Below are 20,762 nucleotides of genomic sequence, written 5' to 3'. Positions count from 1 at the left end.
AACATGTGTGTATATATTATATGTGTGTGTATGCTATACACACATTCATAAAGAAAAATTGGGAGTACAGAGGGAATACTGCTGAGTAGCCTGATTTTTTCAGTTAGTATTAATTTACTTGTTTGCAGGTCTTTATATTAGTAACTATCGTGTTATCTAAAAACTTTCCACCCCCAATATACTCACACTATACCAGGGTGTACTGCATGCCTTCTCAGTTGCTAAGTCATGTCTGACACTTTGCAACCCCATGGACCCTGCCAGGGTCCCCTCTCCAAGGGATTTCCCAGGCAAGAACACTGGAGTGGGTGGCCATTTCCTTCTCCAGGGGATTGTCTCACCCAGGGATCGAACCTGCATCTCCCATGTCTCCTGCATTGACAGGTAGATTCCTTACCACTGAGCCACCTGTGAAGCCCACTGTGGTATAAATGATACCAAAACATATTTACTTGGGTCAAGGGAAATCCATTAAGTAGATACAGTGTAAATGATAGCAGTGTATTGATACCAAAAGTATCATCCTGGTGATCCCCAAAGCATCACTTAGTAACATTAATTGCAAAACTGATTCATCTCAACTCACAGAGGGAAGATCTTGATTCAAGTGATGGGAAGGGAGAAAAGGTTAAGTCAGAAAGGGATTAGACTTATTCACTAAAAGCAGAAAGGAATTAGACTTATTCACTAAAACCAAAGTCAAATAGTCAAACACAATCTCCTCTGTGAAGATTTGTCTGACCGATTCCCACTCCAACCTAAAGAGAATTCTCCCACTTGTGCCCAATTACTATTTGTCTGCATATTTGTCTGTCTGTGTCCTCTCCCATAAACCTACAAGTGTGGTATCATTGGTCTTTACATGACTATTCCCTTATGATCCTTCTGAGAGCAGACATGAGTTGATTCATCTTTGTAACCTCTGGGCTTCACATGTATGTTATACTAAGCAAATAAATGAATTCATTCATTCACACAAGAAGAAGCTCAGAATTTTTCTCATTCCCTGCAGTGGCCTGCCTTATTTTTTTAAAGAGTTATAGTTTGAATGCTTAATTTTTAAAGTTTTATTTGGAAAAAAAGTGAAATGTAATTATTCCAGCACTAACCTGGATATTATGCTTAAGTATTAGTGATGCATGTGCCTAAAAAAGCCAGGTGTCTATAAAAATCAAGTAATAACTTGACAACCAGGTAATGGTTGCTAAGAAACTGTATTGTTCTGTGAACACATGGTATATGAAGTATGGCCTAGATTCATATCCTACATAAAACATCTTCCTTGGAGTTATCTAAAAAGTCTGATTTTGCATAGCTTGTCAAGGCATATAAGTTACTCTTTCTGCTCTCCTGCTCCTGCTATTAAAAAATCATGGTTCTATACATAGAATATTATTTCAGCACCATGATCTGTTCCAGACCCCAGGTTGTTAGGTTACAGACTGAGGCCCTCTTCAGCTCCAAAGCATTTCAGTAGCATCAGATGTGACCCTCAAGTCACCACTGAGGACCAACCATCGCTTCTGGTGTACTATCAGTGCTAAACACAAAAATTAAATATCTACAATGTTTTTGTATTCCAAAGTGAAACAATGAATTGGAGTTCATCTGCAAGTTTTACAGGACTTTGGTTCACTACTAGTGGAACATAGGGAGATTTTGCTATACTCTACCCCAAACAGGAGGGCTTCCCGGGTGATGCAGTGGAAAAGAATCCACCTGCCAATGCAGGAGATGTAAGAGTCGCAGGTTTGACCCGCAACTTACTGGCCCCTTACTGGGTCAGTAAGATCCCCTGGAACAGGAAATGACACCCCATTCCATTATTCTTGCCTGGAAAATTCCATAGAGGAGCCTGGTGGGCTACAGTCCATGGGGTCTCAGAGTTGGACATGACTGAGCACATCCCAAATAGGAAGTTGTCTCCAAATCTTGACAAGGAAGGTGGCAGAGGTGGGAGGGCTGTCCAAAAAGTACTTATCAACTATGCTAAATTTAAGAGGTAGAAATCATACTTAAAATGAATATATCAATGCTTAACTGCTGTATTAGAATGTTTGTATAGCACAAGGACCTACATTCAATATCCTATAATAAACCATAATGGAAAAGAATATGAAAAAAGAATATATAAGATTGGTCAGGTGGCCTAGTATAATTAAAATGGTTAAAGTGTCAAGGAATTAACCTGAAAGAAGTCATGAGAATTTTTAAAAGAAGCAGTTCCCTGAACTGGCTGTGTCAGAACCGTCTTGAGTAAGTTCCCCCAGTGAGCCAGATGCAAGCCTGTCTTTACCTGACACAACCACTGGTCTACCCAGTATTCATTCTTTGCTTCTTCTGAGAAACAGAACCCTGTGTTGGTATACCCAGCTAAAAGCACACTTTCCCAGCTGCCCTGGCAAGTTGGCGCAGCCTGCAACTAAATCTGGTACATGAATGTAAGTGGGGATGACTGTATATTACTTCTGAGCAAGCCCCTTTAAGGAAGATAAAGAGCTGGGTGTGAATATTTTGCCTTCTACCCTTCCCTCCTTTCTGCTATGTGGAATTTAGACTTTAAAGTGGGATCTCTCTTGCAAACACTTTAAAACATGAAGTAATCTTAAAGTCAGAAGCCAAAGATTACAAATCGAAGGAGCCCAGGTTCCCAAAGACCATGGACCAGCCCTGCCAGCCCTGCACCACTTCCTCCACACTTCTTTTTACAGAAAAAAAAAGTCAAGCTAACATGTTAACACACCCATTATTCGATAGCATCAAATCTTAAACACAACCGTGGTGGCATTTTCTTGGCCTTACCCCAGAGTCCAACTGATGATTTTCCTCTTTTTCCCCTTGTTTTATTATTATTTTTTTAATCTATTGGGGTATAGTTGCTTTACAATGCTGTTAGTCTCTGCTGTACTAGGAAGTGAACCAGCTATTTGCATACAAATATCCCCTCCCTCTGGGGTCTCCCTCCCCCCAGCCATCCCACCCATCTAGGTCACCACAGGGCACCGAGCTGAGTTCCCAGTGCTATACAGATTCCCATGTTTCCTTTTCACACAACTGTAAGTTCCTCAACAATGCACCTGGTGGCTAGTGATTTCAGCACACCCTTCAGAAGCGTCCAGATGAGACGGAAGTTGGGGGTGGGGGCAGGGGAGTCGGGGCGGGGGTAAGCAATGCCTGTCTTAGAATTAATGAAATAGGTATTAGGAATTTTCAGTTTATCCAACTGCCTTGCATACTTAGTTGCTTCTGTCGTGTCTGACTCTTTGCAACCCCGTGGACTGTAGCCTGCCAGGCTTCTCTGTCCATGGGATTCTCCAGGCAAGAATGCTGAAGTGGGTTACCACTTCCTCCTCCAGGGGATCTTCCCAACCCAGGGATCAAACCCATGTCTCTTATGTCTCCTGCATTGACAGGTGGGTTCTTCACCTCTAGCACCACCTGGGAAGCCCAGCTGCCTTAGCTTGCCTGAAATTTTACTAGTAAAGATGCTGATTATGAGACACGGAAGTTGGGAGCCTTTGGTACACAGAGTGACCATGAGAGAACGCTTTGTGCACACTCCGCACAGAAAGCAAGCTAAGGGCAACACAATCTTACATGAGTATGGCAGCCCACAACTGGGGGAAGGCAGAGTGTCAGTGAGAAAGCAGCTGTAGCAACATCAGTATTAAGGAATTTATCAGTTAGAATTTCTTGTACTGTGCATGGTGGTGGTGGTTTAGTTGCTAAGTCATGTCTGACTCTTGTGACCCCCTGGACTATGTAGCCCACCATGTTCCTCTGGGTGATGGGCCTTAAATAAATACAAAGGAATCTGGAAATCATGGTAAAAACCAACCTATTGCTAAAAACCAACATAAGCCCCAAAGGAAGACGATGCCAATCAGAGCCTGGAGGACAGATTTGCAATTAACATTCCACTGGCACAGACCATCAACAATTAGTTCTGTTAAGACACCTACACTAATTTTCTGGTAAACTCATAGAGCTGTTTTGAGTCTTCCCAATTTATTCACTTTTTAAAACCTTAAGCTCTTAGGTAAAGAAAACCCTTTAGATGTTGGGTTGGTAGCCTGGAAACATTAAGCATCTAGAGGACTTTATGAAATGCTACCTAGAGACTGGGGTCTCCCGTTGGCTCTGCTGAGCAATGCTGTAGCTATGAACCTGGCAGGGCTAGGTTCATTTCTACTTTCTATGAGAATGTTATTTTCCTTCCCTTATGAGTGTAAGTAATAGAGGTCTCTTATGGTCTGAATGTTAATGTTCCCCCCAAAACTCATATGTTGAAATTCTAATCCCCAATGATGATGATATGGAAAGTAAGGGTTTAGGAACATACTTAGATCATAAGGTCAGGGGAGCCCTCATGGATGGGAATAGCACATTCATAAAGGAGGCTCCAGAGAGATTCTTTGGCCCATCTGTGGACACAGCAAGCAGGTGCCATCTATAAAGCAGACACCACATGTGCCTGTGCATTGATCATGGACTTCCAGCCTCCAGAACTGTAAGAAATAGATTTTGGTTGTTTATAACCTATTCAGTCTGTGGTATTTGCTATAGCAGTCTAAACAGACTCAGACAGGGGCTGATCCAGGACTCAGAAAATGCCAAACTAGTAATCAATTGTTATAAAGTTCAATAATATAAAAGTGTACACCCCCATACAATGGATTGAAATCACTTTTGGTTTGTCATAGTAGCATCTTTAAAGCCTGAAATTATATTCAATTTGCATAATGAATGTCTCAGTATAAGGTATGTTGACTGACAGGTTTACATTTTGTTATCTAGGATAATTTAAATTTAATCACGGTTTCCCCTATCCTACCTTCTACCTGGAACCATAGCCTCTAATAAGTAGCAATTTTCTATTTTTGAGGTCGTCATACCCTATCGTCTCTAATACTTGAGAAAAATGGCCAAAAGACCAATACATAGAGAGACTAACACAGAGCACCCAGACAGTCCACATACATTTTGATCAACACCAGATGAGTTCGTTAAACTATCTTGTTTTAATATCATGTTGCAGCTTTTTAAAAAATTTTTAATTGGAGTATAATTGCTTTACAATGTTGTTAGTTTCTGCTCTACAACAACGTGAACCAGCCGTAAGTATACATAAAACCCCTCCTCTAAAACCTCCCTCCCCCCTCACCACCCCACCCCTCTACATTGTCACCGAGCACTGAGGTGAGCTCCCTGTGCTATACATGTACAGCGCCTTCCCACTGGCTATCTACTTTGCACATGGTCGTGTATATATGGGCTTCCCAGGGAGTGCTAGTCGTAAAGAACCCACCGTTCTGGCATGACCCAATTCCTGGGTCAGGAAGATCCCTTGGAACAGGATATGGCAACTCACTCCAGTATTCTTGCCTGGAGAGTCCCATGGACAGAGGAACCTGATGGGCTACAGTCCATGGGGTCACAAAGGGCTGGACACAACTAAAGCAACCGAGTATGCATGCACGCAGTGTATATACACCATTTGGTTATTTGTTGTTTAGTTGCTGAGTTGTGTCCAATTCTTTGTGACCTCATGGACTGTAGCCCACCAGGCTCCTCTGTCTGTAGGATTTCCAAAGCAAGAATACTGGGGCAGGTTGCCATTCCTTCTCCAAGAAATCTTCCTGACCCATGTCTCCTGCTTGGCAGGTGGATTCTTTACCATGGAGACACCTGGGAAGTCAATGACCCAGCAATCTCACTGGTGGGCTTACACCCTGAGAAAACTATGCTTCAAAAAGACACATGTACCCCAAGGTTCATTGCAGCACTATTTACAATAGCCAAGACATGGAAGCAACCTAGATGTCCACTGACAGATGAATGGATAAAGAAGATGTGGTACGTACACACAGTGGAATATTACTCAGCCATAAAAAGGGATGAAATTGGGTCATTTTGGTGATGCGGATGAACTTAGAGTCTGTCATACAGAGTGAAGTAAGTCAGAAAGAGAAAAACAAATATTGCATATTAATACATGTATATGGAAATCTAGAAAAATAGTACTGATAAACCTATTTGCAGGGCAGGAATAGAGACAAAGACATAGAGGATACATATATACTCCGTGCTGTAGCTTCTTAAATAGCTTCTCAACCCAGACATATAATCTGTGCTTTGAAAAGGTAAAGATAATTTCCTAAGATTGAATGTAAACAGGTGAAATGATAAAAATAGATTCTATGTATACTGATTTCAATGAACAATGATTAATCTTTACAGTATTTATTTGCTGAATAGCTTTAACATAAACATACCTATTTCTCTTCCTCGTAATACCAGGTACATGAAAGTCACTCAAAAACTATCCATTAAAATGAATAATGAATGACACAATACAAGGTTTCAAAGGTGTTTACTATTTGGTCAAACAATATTTTTCAATTGTCAGAGGGAAATGTACATTAACATACATGCTAAACATTCATCACTTCTGCATTATTGCTACGTGATACAATTTTACAGCCTGTGGGACAGTATAATTGCCGAGGTCATTGTTGGCATCTATCAAATATTTTTCTCAGTTCAATCATCTTCCCTTAAGTGATTTGGGAGTGAGATTGGGGCTAGGATGTTCAATTATAGACCAAATTTCTGTATCTACTAAATGAATAAACAGTCTCTATCTTTTATAAAAGGTAGAAAAATAATCATGCTGTGTGTGATTTTTTTTGCAAAATATACCATATAGGAAAAACATAGGCTGAATACAAAAGAAGTATTTTCTGTTTCTTGGACACCCATAAAAAACATATATCTTAGTCTTTGATATACAGCCATTCAGCTGTTATTTTGCATTTACTTAAAATATCCTCTGCTAAATAGTTGTGTTCATCTTTAAAAGTAAATTGATTAAAATTACATTCAATTTCTTTCTGTAAACCAACATTTCTTCACCTTGACAAAGGAAATACATTGGATACCACCGATGAGCTGTCATCAGCGTTACATTACACTTAGAGGGAAAAAAAAAAATCTGAGTCTGAAATTAGTAGAGTTAACAAAATTTTACTGATTTCATATTATTTCAAGATGGTTTTCAAAGCCATCCAACAAGTCCCTATCTGTAATATAAAAACAAAACCAAAGCTATGAGCAATCTTTCTCTCCTGGATTCATTAAGGCCTTGGAATCATTTATATCTGTGTTTTGTACATTTTGATTCTCTTCCACATTTTTATGTACTTGTTTGTGAAAGCACTAGAACAAATTAATTGAAAGAAACCACTCTGAAACTACTTGAACATTTGATCCAACCATAGAGATTTAAAGGCTTATACAGCCTAGTTTATATTTTCCTCTGGGTTTTGGTGTCGAAATGATTACAGAATGCATGTTTCTTTCTTTGTGATGGTTTTTTAATATGCGTGAAACATTAAAAAAAAGTCAGCATTTACCAAAGATCTCATGTATCAGGCTTTTCAGACTGGAACCAAAAGCTTTTTAAAGCATTTTTAACAACAAATGATGGTCTGTTTCACAGATCCTGAAACCAATAATCAGTTTTCTTGACATACAGCTAAAAACAAAATTATCTTTTAACTAAATAGGATCAGCTTAAAAATCCCTTTGGAGCTGTTTTTATTTATTAAATGCCTTCATTAACACCACCATCTTTCACTTCTTATTACTCCAATTCAATTTCTCCCGCATACAAAGTGATGAGAAGGATGGCTGTGAATCCAGTTAACATCCCTGCGTTCTGAATCATGAAGAAGGTGAAATCGGTTTTTCTTCCAGTTACCTTTTCTCTCAGCATATCGTTCATCTCTGGAAACTAGAGGAAAGATACATTGTTAGATAACTGTTGCCATCTTGTGGTCAAACATAAAAGTTATTACAGATTCCTGTGGGGGTGGCAGGGGGTGAGCGTTTCTGTCCCTGGTTTAAATGTTCTAGTACAGAGAGCATAACAGCAAAAGCCAGTGTAATCAGACATCAACAAGAAGAAGAGTAGGAAGACTGTGCCCCAGGTTAGTCAATCAGTGGCTGGAGATTAATCTCATTTTATGCCTCCTCTCCCTCCCTTCCTTGCTCTCTCTGCTCCATCCACATCATTCGGACCTCAAATGTATCCAGCCTCTTTCCATCCTCAAAATCTTCACACCCACCAAAACCTCTTTTCCCTCAAGTCTTTCAACGAGCTAAATCTTTGAGGTTTCTGCTTTCTAACTTTCATAGGAAGGCTTCTCCTAGGCCTTCCTAACTTTCAGTTCAGTTCAGTCGCTCAGTCGTGTCTGACTCTGCGACCCCATGAATCACAGCACGCCAAGCCTCCCTGTCCATCATCAACTCCCGGAGTTCACCCAGACTCACGTCCATCGAGTCAGTGATGCCATCCAGCCATCTCATCCTCTGTCGTCCCCTTCTCCTCCTGCCCCCAACCCCTCCCAGCAGCAGAGTCTTTTCCAATGAGTCAACTCTTTGCATGAGGTGGCCAAAGTACTGGAGTTTCAGCTTTAGCATCATTCCTTCCAAGAAATCCCAAGGATGATCTTCAGAATGGACTGGCTGGATCTCCTTGCAGTCTGAAGGACTCTCGAGAGTCTTCTCCAACACCACAGTTCAAAAGCATCAATTCTTTGGCGCTCAGCCTTCTTCACAGTCCAACTCTCACATCCATACATGACCACTGGAAAAACCATAGCCTTGACTAGATGAAACTTTGTTGGCAAAGTAAAGTCTCTGCTTTTGAACATGTTATCTAGGTTGGTCATAACTTTCCTTCCAAGGAGTAAGCCTCTTTTAATTTCATGGCTGCAGTCACCATCTGCAGTGATTTTGGAGCCCCAAAAATAAAGCCTGACACTGTTTCCACTGTTTCCCCATCTATTTGCCATGAAATGATGGGACCAGATGCCATGATCTTTGTTTTCTGAATGTTAAGCTTTACGCAAACTTTTTCACTCTCCACTTTCACTTTCATCAAGAGGCTTTTGAGTTCCTCTTCACTTTCTGCCATAAGGGTGGTGTCATCTGCATATCTGAGGTTATTGATATTTCTCCCGGCAATCTTGATTCCAGCTTGTGCTTCTTCCAGCCCAGCATTTCTCATGATGTACTCTGCATAGAAGTTAAATAAACAGGGTGACAATATACAGCCTTGACGTACTCCTTTTCCTATTTGGAACCAGTCTGTTGTTCCATGTCCAGTTCTAACTGTTGCTTCCTGACCTGCATACAAATTTCTCAAGAGGCAGATCAGGTGGTCTGGTATTCCCATCTCTTTTAGAATTTTCCACAGGTTATTGTGATCCACACAGTCAAAGGCTTTGGCATAGTCAATAAAGCAGAAATAGATGTTTTTCTGGAGCTCTCTTGCTTTTCCCATGATCCAGCAGATGTTGGCAATTTGATCTCTGGTTCCTCTGCCTTTTCTAAAACCAGCTTGAACATCAGGAAGTTCACGGTTCACATATTGCTGAAGGCTTTAGCGTGTGAGATGAGTGCAATTGTGCAGTAGTTTGAGCATTCTTTGGCATTGCCTTTCTTTGGGATTGGAATGAAAACTGACCTTTTCCAGTCCTGTGGCCACTGCTGAGTTTTCCAAATTTGCTGGCATATTGAGTGCAGCACTTTCACAGCATCATCTTTCGGGATTTGGAATAGCTCAAGTGGAATTCTATCACCTCCACTAGATTTGTTTGTAGTGACACTTTCTAAGGCCCACTTGATTTCACATTCCAGGATGTCTGGCTCTAGGTCAGTGATCACACCATCGTGATTATCTGGGTCATGAAGATCTTTTTTGTACAGTTCTTCTGTGTATTCTTGCCATCTCTTCTTAATATCTTCTGCTTCTGTTAGGTCCATACCATTTCTGTCCTTTATCGAGCCCATCTTTGCATGAAATGTTCCCTTGGTATCTCTAATTTTCTTGAAGAGATCTCTAGTCTTTCCCATTCTGTTGTTTTCCTCTATTTCTTTGCATTGATCGCTGAAGAAGGCTTTCTTATCTCTTCTTGCTATTCTTTGGAACTCTGTATTCAGATGTTTATATCTTTCCTTTTCTCCTTTGCTTTTCGCTTCTCTTCTTTTCACAGCTATTTGTAAGGCCTCCCCAAACAACTTAGACACCCCTATTATCATCTTGCATCACATATACTGTTTTTCCATTCATTTCAGTTTTTACTTGTATTTATGTAATCATGTGTGTGGTTTTGTTTGTTGAATTACAGGTTCCCCTCTTTGTAGACAAAAAAACCGTGCCTTTCTGCTCCCTCCACCATCTACAATGCCTTACCAATTTTCAAGCCTGATACAAAAATATCAATTGATAATAGCTGATGAAATATGCTTTCAGAAGTCACTATATAGTTAATTCTTATTCTCTTCAATTTGTTTCCTTTGGCTTGTTCTATCCCTCATAAAATCATAAGGTTTTTTAAATAAACAGTGCTGTTTTTGAATCGAAGACTATAACAATCTCATGGTGGTGAAAGCAATTAAAACCCCAAGTTCTATACTTAAAATCCACTCTTTCTCAGCACAAAACTTTTACTGAAAAGGCTCATGAAGAGATCTGTAAATGTCATCTTTTCAAAACACATTTCCAAGTGATTTGCTATGTACACAGTGGTGCAATGTGCCAAAGCATTCAGGAGACCTCCAGACTCTGCAGTCACTCCATTTGCCTGATTTGAGAAAACGTAAATTACAAGGATACAATGGATGAAATTTGTGAAGCCATTCTGAAAAAAGCAAAGCTGCCGTAAGTATATATAGCATCATTTATTTGTATTATTTCTTTAAACCGAATAACTCTAATAGATTCTGTTCTTATATTTCAAAAGAAAAGAAGTGATGACCTAACGTAAATACATTATGAGGCACTAAATTCTGTGAAGAAAAACATAAATGCAGTGATGGTTCTAAGAGATGAAATCCTTGTGCTTATAAGGGTCTGCACAGAACAATGAACAGAGTTAATGCAGACGGAGGAAATTAAATTAGTAAGTTATACATGTAAAAAGACATTCAGTTCCAAATGCAAAGGAAACATTCCTTGATTTGCATCCATTTAGCACATTTTCGTTTTCTAGAAAGCCATCCATGATTTATTTGAAAATGCACGGAACCACTGATACTCTCTCCCTTACACACACACACACAGACATACACAGAAACAGCATAAACATAAACATAGATATAAATATATACTGACCCAAGTAAATATCGTTCACCTTTAACTTATCAGATTTACTCTACCTCAAAAGTCTCTTACTGTTTAGAACTTTGAAGTAACAGAATGCTATTTACTTTATTCAGCAAGTCATTTCCTTCCAAATATGACCTCTTCTTGAAAAAAGGGTGAAAAGTCCTTTGGAGCCATACCATAGCAGGATACAAGCTTTACCCACAAGGAAAAACACCTGGGAAAATATCTCTACTTCAACAAAAATAAGTCATTTTGTCCTCTAGCAATGAGACCCTACCTAGATCAAAGAATTGATGAGAATCACTGTCAAATCACTATTAGTACAAACCACTCAAAAAGAGCGGACCTGAAATACTTTAAATGACAACAGAAAGGCCATCCACACTGAGAAAAGCAAAAGGTCACCCTTAGAGAAGGAAATGGCAACCCACTCCGGTGTTCTTGCCTGGAGAACCCCAGGGACGGGGGAGCCTGGTGGGCTGCCGTCTATGGGGTTGCACAGAATCAGACACGACTGAAGTGACTTAGCAGCAGCAGCAGTCAATTCATAACCCAGATGTTTATTTCCAAATTTAAAATACAACAAAATCTTAAAGTTTCTTACCATGTCCGCCAGAGAAATATAGAGGAACATGCCTCCAGCAAGGGCAAAGATAATATTTGGAGCAAAATTATTGCCCACCAAGATGCCAAAAGCTAGCCCAACATAGCAGGAACATGCAGAAAGGAAATTGAATAACAAGGCTTGTCGAGTGCTCATTCCTGCATTGAGTAGGATCACAAAGTCCCCTAGAAGAAGAAGAATACATTAAGTCAATAGTTTTTCTTTTTTTTTTAATTACTTTTTACTGGAGTATAGTTGCTTTACAATGTTGTGTTAGCTTCTACTGTGCAGCAAACAGGTATTCTCTCTTTTCGATTTCCTTCCCATTTTAGTCACCACAGAGCACCAAGCAGAGTTCCCTGAGCTACACAGCAGGTTCTCACTAGTTATCTATTTTATACACAGTGTCAACAGTGAAAGCAAAAGGTGAAGAGGGTGGCAGAAGATGAGATGGTTGGATGGCATCACCAGAGCTGACTCATTGGAAAATACCCTGATGCTGGGAAAGATTGAAGGTGGGAGGAGAAGGGGACCACAGAGGATGAGGTGGTTAGATGGCATCACCGATTCAATGGACATGAGTTTGAGTGAACTCTGGGAGTTGGTGATGGACAGGGAGGCCTGGCGTGCTACAGTCCACGGGGTGGCAAAGAGTCGGACATGACTGAGCGACTGAACTGAACTGAACTCAACAGACATGAACTTGGGCAAACTTCGGGAGACAATTTGACCAAGGGAAGGACAGGGAAGCCTGGCGTGCTGCAGTCCATGGGGTTGCAAAGAGTTAGTCATAACTTAGCTATTGAACAACAACAATCAGTCCCAATCTCCCAATTCATTCCACCCCACCTCTTCCCCCATCACTGGTGTTCATACATTTGTTCTCTATTTAAATAGTTTAGTAGATTTGTTCTCTACTTAAATACTTTTTTCTCTTTTTGGATGAAATAAATGATAATAACCAATGTCTAAAAAGGCTGCTTCATTTCGAGACATCAGCAGGAGTTTTAAGAGTGTGTCATCTGAAATGTCTCCCTCCCCTTAAACCAAGAAGTTAACGGACTTAGACGACATGAGAAGAACTCCTTACCTAATTCATGAGGGAACTCCTCGCATAGGATGGCTATGGAGGTGCTGAGTCCCTGCAGAAGAGACAAGGTGCAGGAGGCCCCGATGGCCAGGCCATCGATGAAATTGTGGAGGGCATCACTGAGCGTTATCATCCAGGCGATCGTCCCTATTTCTGAGAGCTTTGGCCCCTTCAAACAAGTACACGAGCTTGACTCTTTTTTTCCATCCTGTAAAATAACAGAAAATCAATCCACAGGATAACCAACATTTCTTGAAAGTCCAAGTGATACAGAGAAGTAGATGTATTATGTGTTGAGAGAGACAAATGTTTCCAACAGAAAGTCTTTCATAGTGGATAGGAACCACTAATCATAAAAAATGGAGGGAAAAAACTTGGAGAAAGGAAGAGACTGACAGGCCTTGAACAAACCACTTAAAAGACATTTTACTCTGGTTTCTCTTCAAACAATCCTTTTGACTTGTATGAACAAATTCTTACTACTCCCTTCCTAAAATGTAATATTAATAGATATTAACCTAAGAATTTGATTTATTCATACACTTTAAAGTAAAAGAAGTTTTTCAAAGACTGAATTTAAATTCTTTTCCATGTTATAATTTGAATGTGAAATCCACATTTAAAGCATGATAACATCAAGGAGTATGTATTCTAATCTATCCTGTGCCAACCTTGTAACTGTGAGCAAGTAATCTGAGCTTTAGCGTCTTTGATCATGAAGTGAAGAGAATGCTCTAAATTATTCATTTATTTTTCAATGACTTAGTAAGTTTCCACTGTGTTCCAGGTAGAGTTCTGGGTGTTTAGGATATCCTACAAGCTCTAAATTTCAATGATTCTCTTAACAAATTATATGAAGTATGATTAAAATAGGGTTGCCTTTACACCACACTTCTTTCCACCATGAAACAACAGAAAATCCTACAGCAGAATCTTTGTAAGAATTTTAATTTCCATAAGAAATTTTTTCAAAAAGAATTTAAATTTCCATAAAATTTACAAAATTGTATAAAATCAAATGACAGATGCCAACTGAAGCATATTCCAGAAACTGTGGGAAAAGATAATAAAATGCAAATTCATTTTTAGGGAAGCAATTTGCAATTAACTGGAGAACATTTTATTCCTAATTCTCCTCCCCTCAACTCTACCTCAGCAGCTAATCAACATATTTATTGAACATCTGCAATTTATACAACAGTCTGTTGAATGCTACAGGAAGTACACAGAAGTGGGAAACACAGGTTCTATCTCCAAGAAGCCTATTTACCTTGGAGAAACAAGATGTAAAGTATACAACTGACTCTAAAAATTGTGCAACATATATCAGCCGAAAAGGGCTTCCTTCAGAGCAATCATCTGAGAGGCGGTGCTTTTTCTCTGACGTCACTTAAATGCTCAAAACACTTTGGGGACCATTCTTTCAAAGCTGACTTCCAATCTTGCCACACACCTTTTCACTGTTTCATTAGTGGCAAATTTTCACCTTTGAGGGAGATTTTGTTTGTGCACGCATGCACGCTCAGTTGCTTCAGTCATGTTCGACTCCTTGTGACCCTATGGACTGTAGCCCACCAGGCTCCTCTGTCCATGGGATTCTCCAGGAAAGAATACTGGAGTGGGTTGCCATGCCCTCCTCCAGGGGATTTTCCAGGCCCAGGGATCTAACCCATGTCTCCTGTGGCTCCTGCATTGCAGGTGGATTCTTTACCGCTGAGCTACCAGCAATTTGCAAGGGGAACATCCCCTTCTCTCAAAAACACAGGAAGCAACATTAATCTCCTTTTACTTTAGAAGGCAGTTCTTATCAGCATAAAAAGAATTCCTTCTGGTTTTAAAATGTGGTCTTTTCACTGTACAGTGTTAAAACATAATCTGAGACAAATTAAATAATTTAAGAGTTTATTCAAGCAAGAATGGATTCCAAGCTGGCAGTGTCAAACCAGGAGTAGTTAGGAACATTCCAGGGACAGGAAGCCTACGGAGACTTTTACAGAGAAAACATGGAAGCAAAGCAAGGAAATTATTGATTGAATACCATTCAATGTCTACTTGGAAGTTAGGAACTGACTGTCTTTAGGTTTTGATTTTGTAGCCTTGAGGCATTTACAGGCTTAGATTTTGGATTGCTTACATATGACATTTGAACTACCTCAGCCTCTGTCCTTATTTAATTAATTCAATAGTTGATATATCTTAACTGCCACAATGTAATAAACAACAACGACTTCAGTTGAGTTCAGTTCAGTCCAGTCATTCAGTCATGTCTGACTCTTTGCGACCCCATGAACCACAGCACACCAGGCCTCCCTGTCCATCACCAACTCCTGGAGTTCACTCAAACTCATGTCCATCGAGGCGGTGATGCCATTCAACCATCTCATCCTCTGCTGTCCCCTTCTCCTCCTGCCGTCAGTCTTTCCCAGCATCACCTTCTTTTCAATTGAGTCAGTTCTTCACATCAGGTGGCCAAAATACAGAGTTTCAGCTTCAACATCAGTCCTTCCAGTGAATCTTCAGGACTGATTTCCTTTAGGATGGACTGGTTGGGATCTCCTTTCAGTCTGAGGGACTCTCAAGAGTCTTCTCCAACACCACAGTTCAAAAGCATCAATCCTTCAGCACTCAGCTTTCTTTATAGTCCAATTCTCACATCTGTACATGACTACTGGAAAAACCATAGACTTGACTAGATGGACCTTTGTTGGCAAAGTAATGTCTCTGCTTTTTAATATTCTGTCTAGGTTGGTCATAGCTTTCCTTCCAAGGAGTAAGCGTCTTTTAATTTCATGGCTGCACTCACCATCTGTAGTGATTTTGGAGCCCCCAAAAATAAAGTTTGACCTGTTTCCACTGTTGCCCCATCTATTTGCCATGAAATGATGGGCCTGGATGCCATGATCTTCGTTTTCTGAGCGTTGAGCTTTAAGCCAAGTTTTTCACTCTCCTCTTTCACTTTCTTTAAGAGGCTCTTTAGTTCTTCTTTACTTTCTGCCATAGGGGTGGTGTCATCTGCATATCTGAGGTTATTGATATTTCTCCCAGCAATCTTGATTCCAGCTATGCTTCATCCAGCCCAGCATTTCTCATGATGTACTCTGCATATAAGTTAAATAAGCAGGGTGACAATATATAGCTTTGATGTACTCCTTTCCCTATTTGGAACCAGTCTGTTGTTCCATGTCCAGTTCTAACTGTTGCTTCCTGACCTGCATACAGATTTCTCAGGAGGCAGGTCAGGTGGTCTGGTATTCCCATCTCTTGAAGAATTTTCCACAGTTTGTTGTGATCCACACAGTCAAAGGCTTTGGCATAGTCAATAAAGCAGAAATAGATGTTTTTCTGGAACTCTCTTGCTTTTTTGATGATCCAGCAGATGTTGGCAATTTGATCTCTGGTTCCCCTGCCTTTTCTAAAACCAGCTTGAACATCTGGAAGTTCACGGTTCACGTATTGCTGAAGCCTGGCTTGGAGAAATTTGAGCATTACTTTACTAGCGTGTGCTGCTGCTGCTAAGTCACTTCAGTCGTGTCCAACTCTGTGTGACCCCATAGACTGCAGCCCACCAGGCTCCCGCGTCCCTGGCATTCTCCAGGCAAGAACACTGGAGTGGGTTGCCATTTGCTTCTCCAATGCAGGAAAAGTGAAAAGTGAAAGTGAAGTCGCTCAGTCGTGTCCGACTCTATGCGACCCCATAGACAGCAGCCTACCAGGCTCCTCCATCCATGGGATTCTCCAGGCAAGAGTACTGGAGTGGGTTGCCATTGCTTTCTCCATGAGTGCAATTGTGTGGTAGTTTGAGCATTCTTTGGCATTGCCTTTCTTTGGGATTGGCGGCTGCACAGCACTGGAGCAGCTGAGGAGATGCCCCACATCCAAGCGCAAAGGAGAAGCCCCAGCAAGACAGTAGGTGCTGGAGTGGTGGCTACGCGGTGCTGGAGTGACTTTGAGGACATACCCAACGTCCAAGGGCAAAGGAGAAGCTCTAGAAGGATGGTTGCTGCTGCTAAGTCGCTTCAGTCGTGTCCGACTCTGTGCGACCCCATAGACAGCAACTCACCAGGCTCCACCATCCCTGGGATTCTTCAGGCAAGAACACTGGAGTGGGTTGCCATTTCCTTCTCCAATGCATGAATGTGAAAAGTGAAAGCTAAGTCGCTCAGTCGTGTCCGACCCTCAGTGACCCCATGGACTGCAGCCTTCCAGGCTCCTCTGTCCATGGGATTTTCCAGGCAAGAGTACTGGAGTGGGGTGCCATTGCCTTCTCCAGAAGGATGGTAGGAGGGGCGAATTCATGTTTAGAATCAGACCCCATTCCCGCCAGAGATACTCAGAGGGCTCAAACAATCTTGTGCACACCAGGACCCAGGGACCCCACAGAGAGTGAGACAGAACTGTGTTTGAGCATCTCCTGTGGAGGTACAGGTCAGCAGTGGACTGCCACGTGGGCAGGGGCTCTGGGTGCAGAAGACCTGGGTATAGCATAAGCCCTCTTGGAGGAGGTCGCCATTAACCCCACCACAGAGCTGCCAGAACTTACACAGGACTGGAAAATAGAGTCTTGGAGGGCACAAAGAGAATCTTGTGTGCACTAGCACCCAGGAGAAAGCAGCAGTGACCCCAGAAGAGACTGACCCAGACTTGCCCTGGAGTGTCCAGGAGTCTCCAGTAGAGGCATGGGTCAGTGGTGGCCTGCTGCAAGGTTGGGGGCACTGAGTGCAGCAGTACATGCATGGAATCTTTTGAAGGAGAACTCCATTATCTTCATTACCTTCAACATAGTTTGGCCCCAGGTAAATAGCAGGGAGGGAACACAGCTCCACCCATCAACAGAAAATTGGATTAAAGATTTACTGAGCATGGCCCCATTTTATTGTATTACATTGAATACAATAGAGAAAGGAGTGTGTCAAGGCTGTATATTGTCACCTTGGTTATTTAGCTTATATGAGAAATGATGGGCTGGATGAAGCACAAGCTGGAATCAAGATAGCAGGGAGGAACATCAATAACCTCAGAGATGCAGATGATACCACCCTTATGGCAGAAAGTGAAGAAGAACTAAAGAGCCTCCTGAAGAAAGTGAAAGAGGAGAGTGAAAAAGTTGGCTTAAAGCTCAACATTCAGAAAATGAAGATCATGGCATCCAGGCCCATCACTTCATGGGAAATAGATGGGGCAACAGTGGAAACAGATCAAACTTTATTTTGGGGGGCTCCAAAATCACTGCAGATGGTGACTGCAGCCATGAAATTAAAAGACGCTTACTCCTTGGAAGAAAAGTTATGACCAACCTAGACAAAATATTAAAAAGCAGAGACATTACTTTGCCAACAAAGGTCCATCCAGTCAAGGCTATGGTTTTTCCAGTAGTCATGTACGGATGTGAGAGTTGGACTATAAAGAAAGCTGAGTGCAGAAGAATTGATGCTTTTGAACTGTGGTGTTGGAGAAGACTCTTGAGAGTCCCTCAGACTGCAAGGAGATCCAACCCAGTCCATCCTAAAGGAAATTAGTCCTGAAGATTTACTGGAAGGACTGATGTTGAAGCTGAATCTCCAGTACTTTGGCCACCTGATGTGAAGAACTGACTCATTTGAAAAGACCCTGATGAAGGCAGGAGGAGAAGGGGACGACAGAGGATGAGACGGTTGGATGGCATCACCGCCTCGATGGACATGAGTTTGTGTGAACTCCGGGAGTTGGTTATGGACAGAGAGGCCTGGTATGCTGCAGTTCATGGGGTCGCAAAGAGTCGGACACAACTGAGCAACTGAACTGAACTGAACTGAACTAAGGATAGCCTTGCCCATCAGCACAAGACCCAGTTTCCCCCTCAGTCAGTCTCTCCCATCAGGAAGCTTCCATAGCCTCTTATCCTCCATCGGAGAGCACACAGAATGAAAACCACAATCACAGAAAACTAACCAATCTGATCACATGGACCACACCCTTGTCTAACTCAATGAAGCTATGAGCCATGCCATGTAGGGCCACCCAAGACGGACAGGTCATGGTGGAGAGTTCTGACAATGACTTAGTACATGTCAAATGGGTGGCTTGGGTGAAAAGTCCCAGATTAGGAAACAATTACTGTCAAAGAGAAACAAAGGCAGTCATGAGAAACACCATAGAGAAAGTAACCTTGGCTTTGCAGAAACTTACTGCCAAGATACACTTCAAAAGACCAGTTGTTTTCCTTTACCAACTTGATTTGCCTAATCACATATTTATAATTTCCTTATTTACTTGTGATGACTTAGGGAAAAGATTGCTAGACCAAGTCTTAACTACCTGAAATTTTGTACAGAGCCTGTATACAAATTCCTTTAATTCTGAAAAACAAATTAATATATCAGGCATGGTTCTTTTACCTCTGAGTACAGATATTACTATGTTTATTATACTTTCTTTAATCTTATAATCTTAGGTCTGAAATAACACTGTTGGCTAGATTAACTGTTACACATTTTTAAAAGTCTTAGAAGGAATGAAAGCAGGCAAACATTCATGAACAGTTCTTTTTTAATTCACCTAGAACAAAGTCACTGAGCAGAGAGAACACTAGAATCAAGTCTTTGTTAAATTAGGACTACTCTCTTTCCCGTTATTTTTTTATTTTTCTTTGGTCTTGTTACTTGTTTGCTTTCTTCCTTGTTTCACCTGTACACTAAATATGAGGCTATTTCTAACCTCAGTCATGATAAGGCAATGCAATCTAGTGAAAAGACCACTGGTCTGAAATCCAGGCAAACCAAGGTCTTGCTTGGCTCTGACAAGAATTACAGTGTAATCATCAGCAAGGTGCATAAAATTGTTCACCTAAATTATTAATGAAAATGAAGTCAAAGCAAAGCATAGACTAATCAGAAGCGGGGGAGAAATAATAGCATGAACAAAGTTATGAGAGCGGAAGGGAGACTGAATAGAATACCAACTTAAGTATGGAGGGGAAGAAGAAAAAGTAAAACAAAAAAGTACTAAGAAATCATAATGAAGAAAGCAAGTGCGCTTATTGCAGAACAGTTTAAAGTTAAATAAGGCAGTTAAAGAAAATTAAAGAAGACCAAAAAAAGAGACAGAGGCAGGTGTGAGAGGAGGAGGAAGAGGAAGATAGGAAGAAGGAGGAGTGGCATGTGTTGGGAGGAGCAGGAAGAGCTATCAAAAAAGGAAGATAAGTAGGATAAGGAAAAAGAGAAGAAAAAGGAGAGGGTGGAGAAGAACAAGAAGGAGGGCAAAGAGGTGGGGGAAGATTAGAAAAAAAAAGAAAGAACTTGGCTATCCTGCATAGGACATGGATCATATAAATATGGCTTACACCTGCAGTGAAATACTATGCAGAGTAGCAGAGATGATGAATATCTGTATTTTTCCAAAACATAGCATTGAGGTAAAATATATTTATATTTATACATAACAACATGCCTACTGGGCACCTTTTGTAAAAATTAATATTATAATCCTACGATGGTCTGAGTGCAACTTGAAAAGATACATATAAAAATGCTAATCATGGTTCTCCCTTGGGGACAGTAACATGGGTAATCCTTGGGTTTCTTCTTTTATCTTTTATGGGTGTTCTGGATTTTTTTAATTATGTTATTACAATACTCACAAAACAAAACATTAAAGCCATGGGATGAGAACCAGCAAGAAGCAAAAGTGAACCTGTAATGACTCAGGAGTTATCACCAGCAAACAAGGTGGAGAAGCTGGAGAAGCAGGCTACCTGCCAGGTTTAGTCTGCATTTAAGAGGGCGTATGGCCCCACTAAGTCAAATCCTTTTTTGTTAAATTAATGGCTGCAAAAATCAGCATGAACACTATCAGAATTCACTCTGCATCGGGGGAGGCAATGTGAGCCATGATTAATAAAAATGTTTTTTATGGTT

General features: G+C 40.9%; 1 protein-coding gene across 3 annotated transcripts in view; it reads right to left on the bottom strand.

Moving 5' to 3' along the window:
• Positions 1–6,356: 6,356 nt before the first annotated feature.
• Positions 6,357–20,762, bottom strand: part of SLC39A8 (solute carrier family 39 member 8) — an 83,396-nt gene continuing 68,990 nt past the window's right edge. For all 3 annotated transcript variants that reach the window (XM_061419549.1, XM_061419548.1, XM_061419551.1), the window contains exons 7-9: positions 12,871–13,078; positions 11,781–11,965; positions 6,357–7,795 (exon numbers count right to left, since the gene is read on the bottom strand). In XM_061419549.1, coding sequence (XP_061275533.1) covers positions 7,646–7,795; positions 11,781–11,965; positions 12,871–13,078 — 543 coding nt within the window. In that variant the 3' untranslated portion in view covers positions 6,357–7,645. The remainder of the gene's footprint in view (positions 7,796–11,780; positions 11,966–12,870; positions 13,079–20,762) is intronic.

The sequence above is a fragment of the Bos javanicus genome, chromosome 6 (assembly GCF_032452875.1).
Source record: "Bos javanicus breed banteng chromosome 6, ARS-OSU_banteng_1.0, whole genome shotgun sequence".
Taxonomy (NCBI): Eukaryota; Metazoa; Chordata; class Mammalia; order Artiodactyla; family Bovidae; genus Bos; species Bos javanicus.
This window is presented reverse-complemented; position numbering and strand designations above follow the sequence as displayed.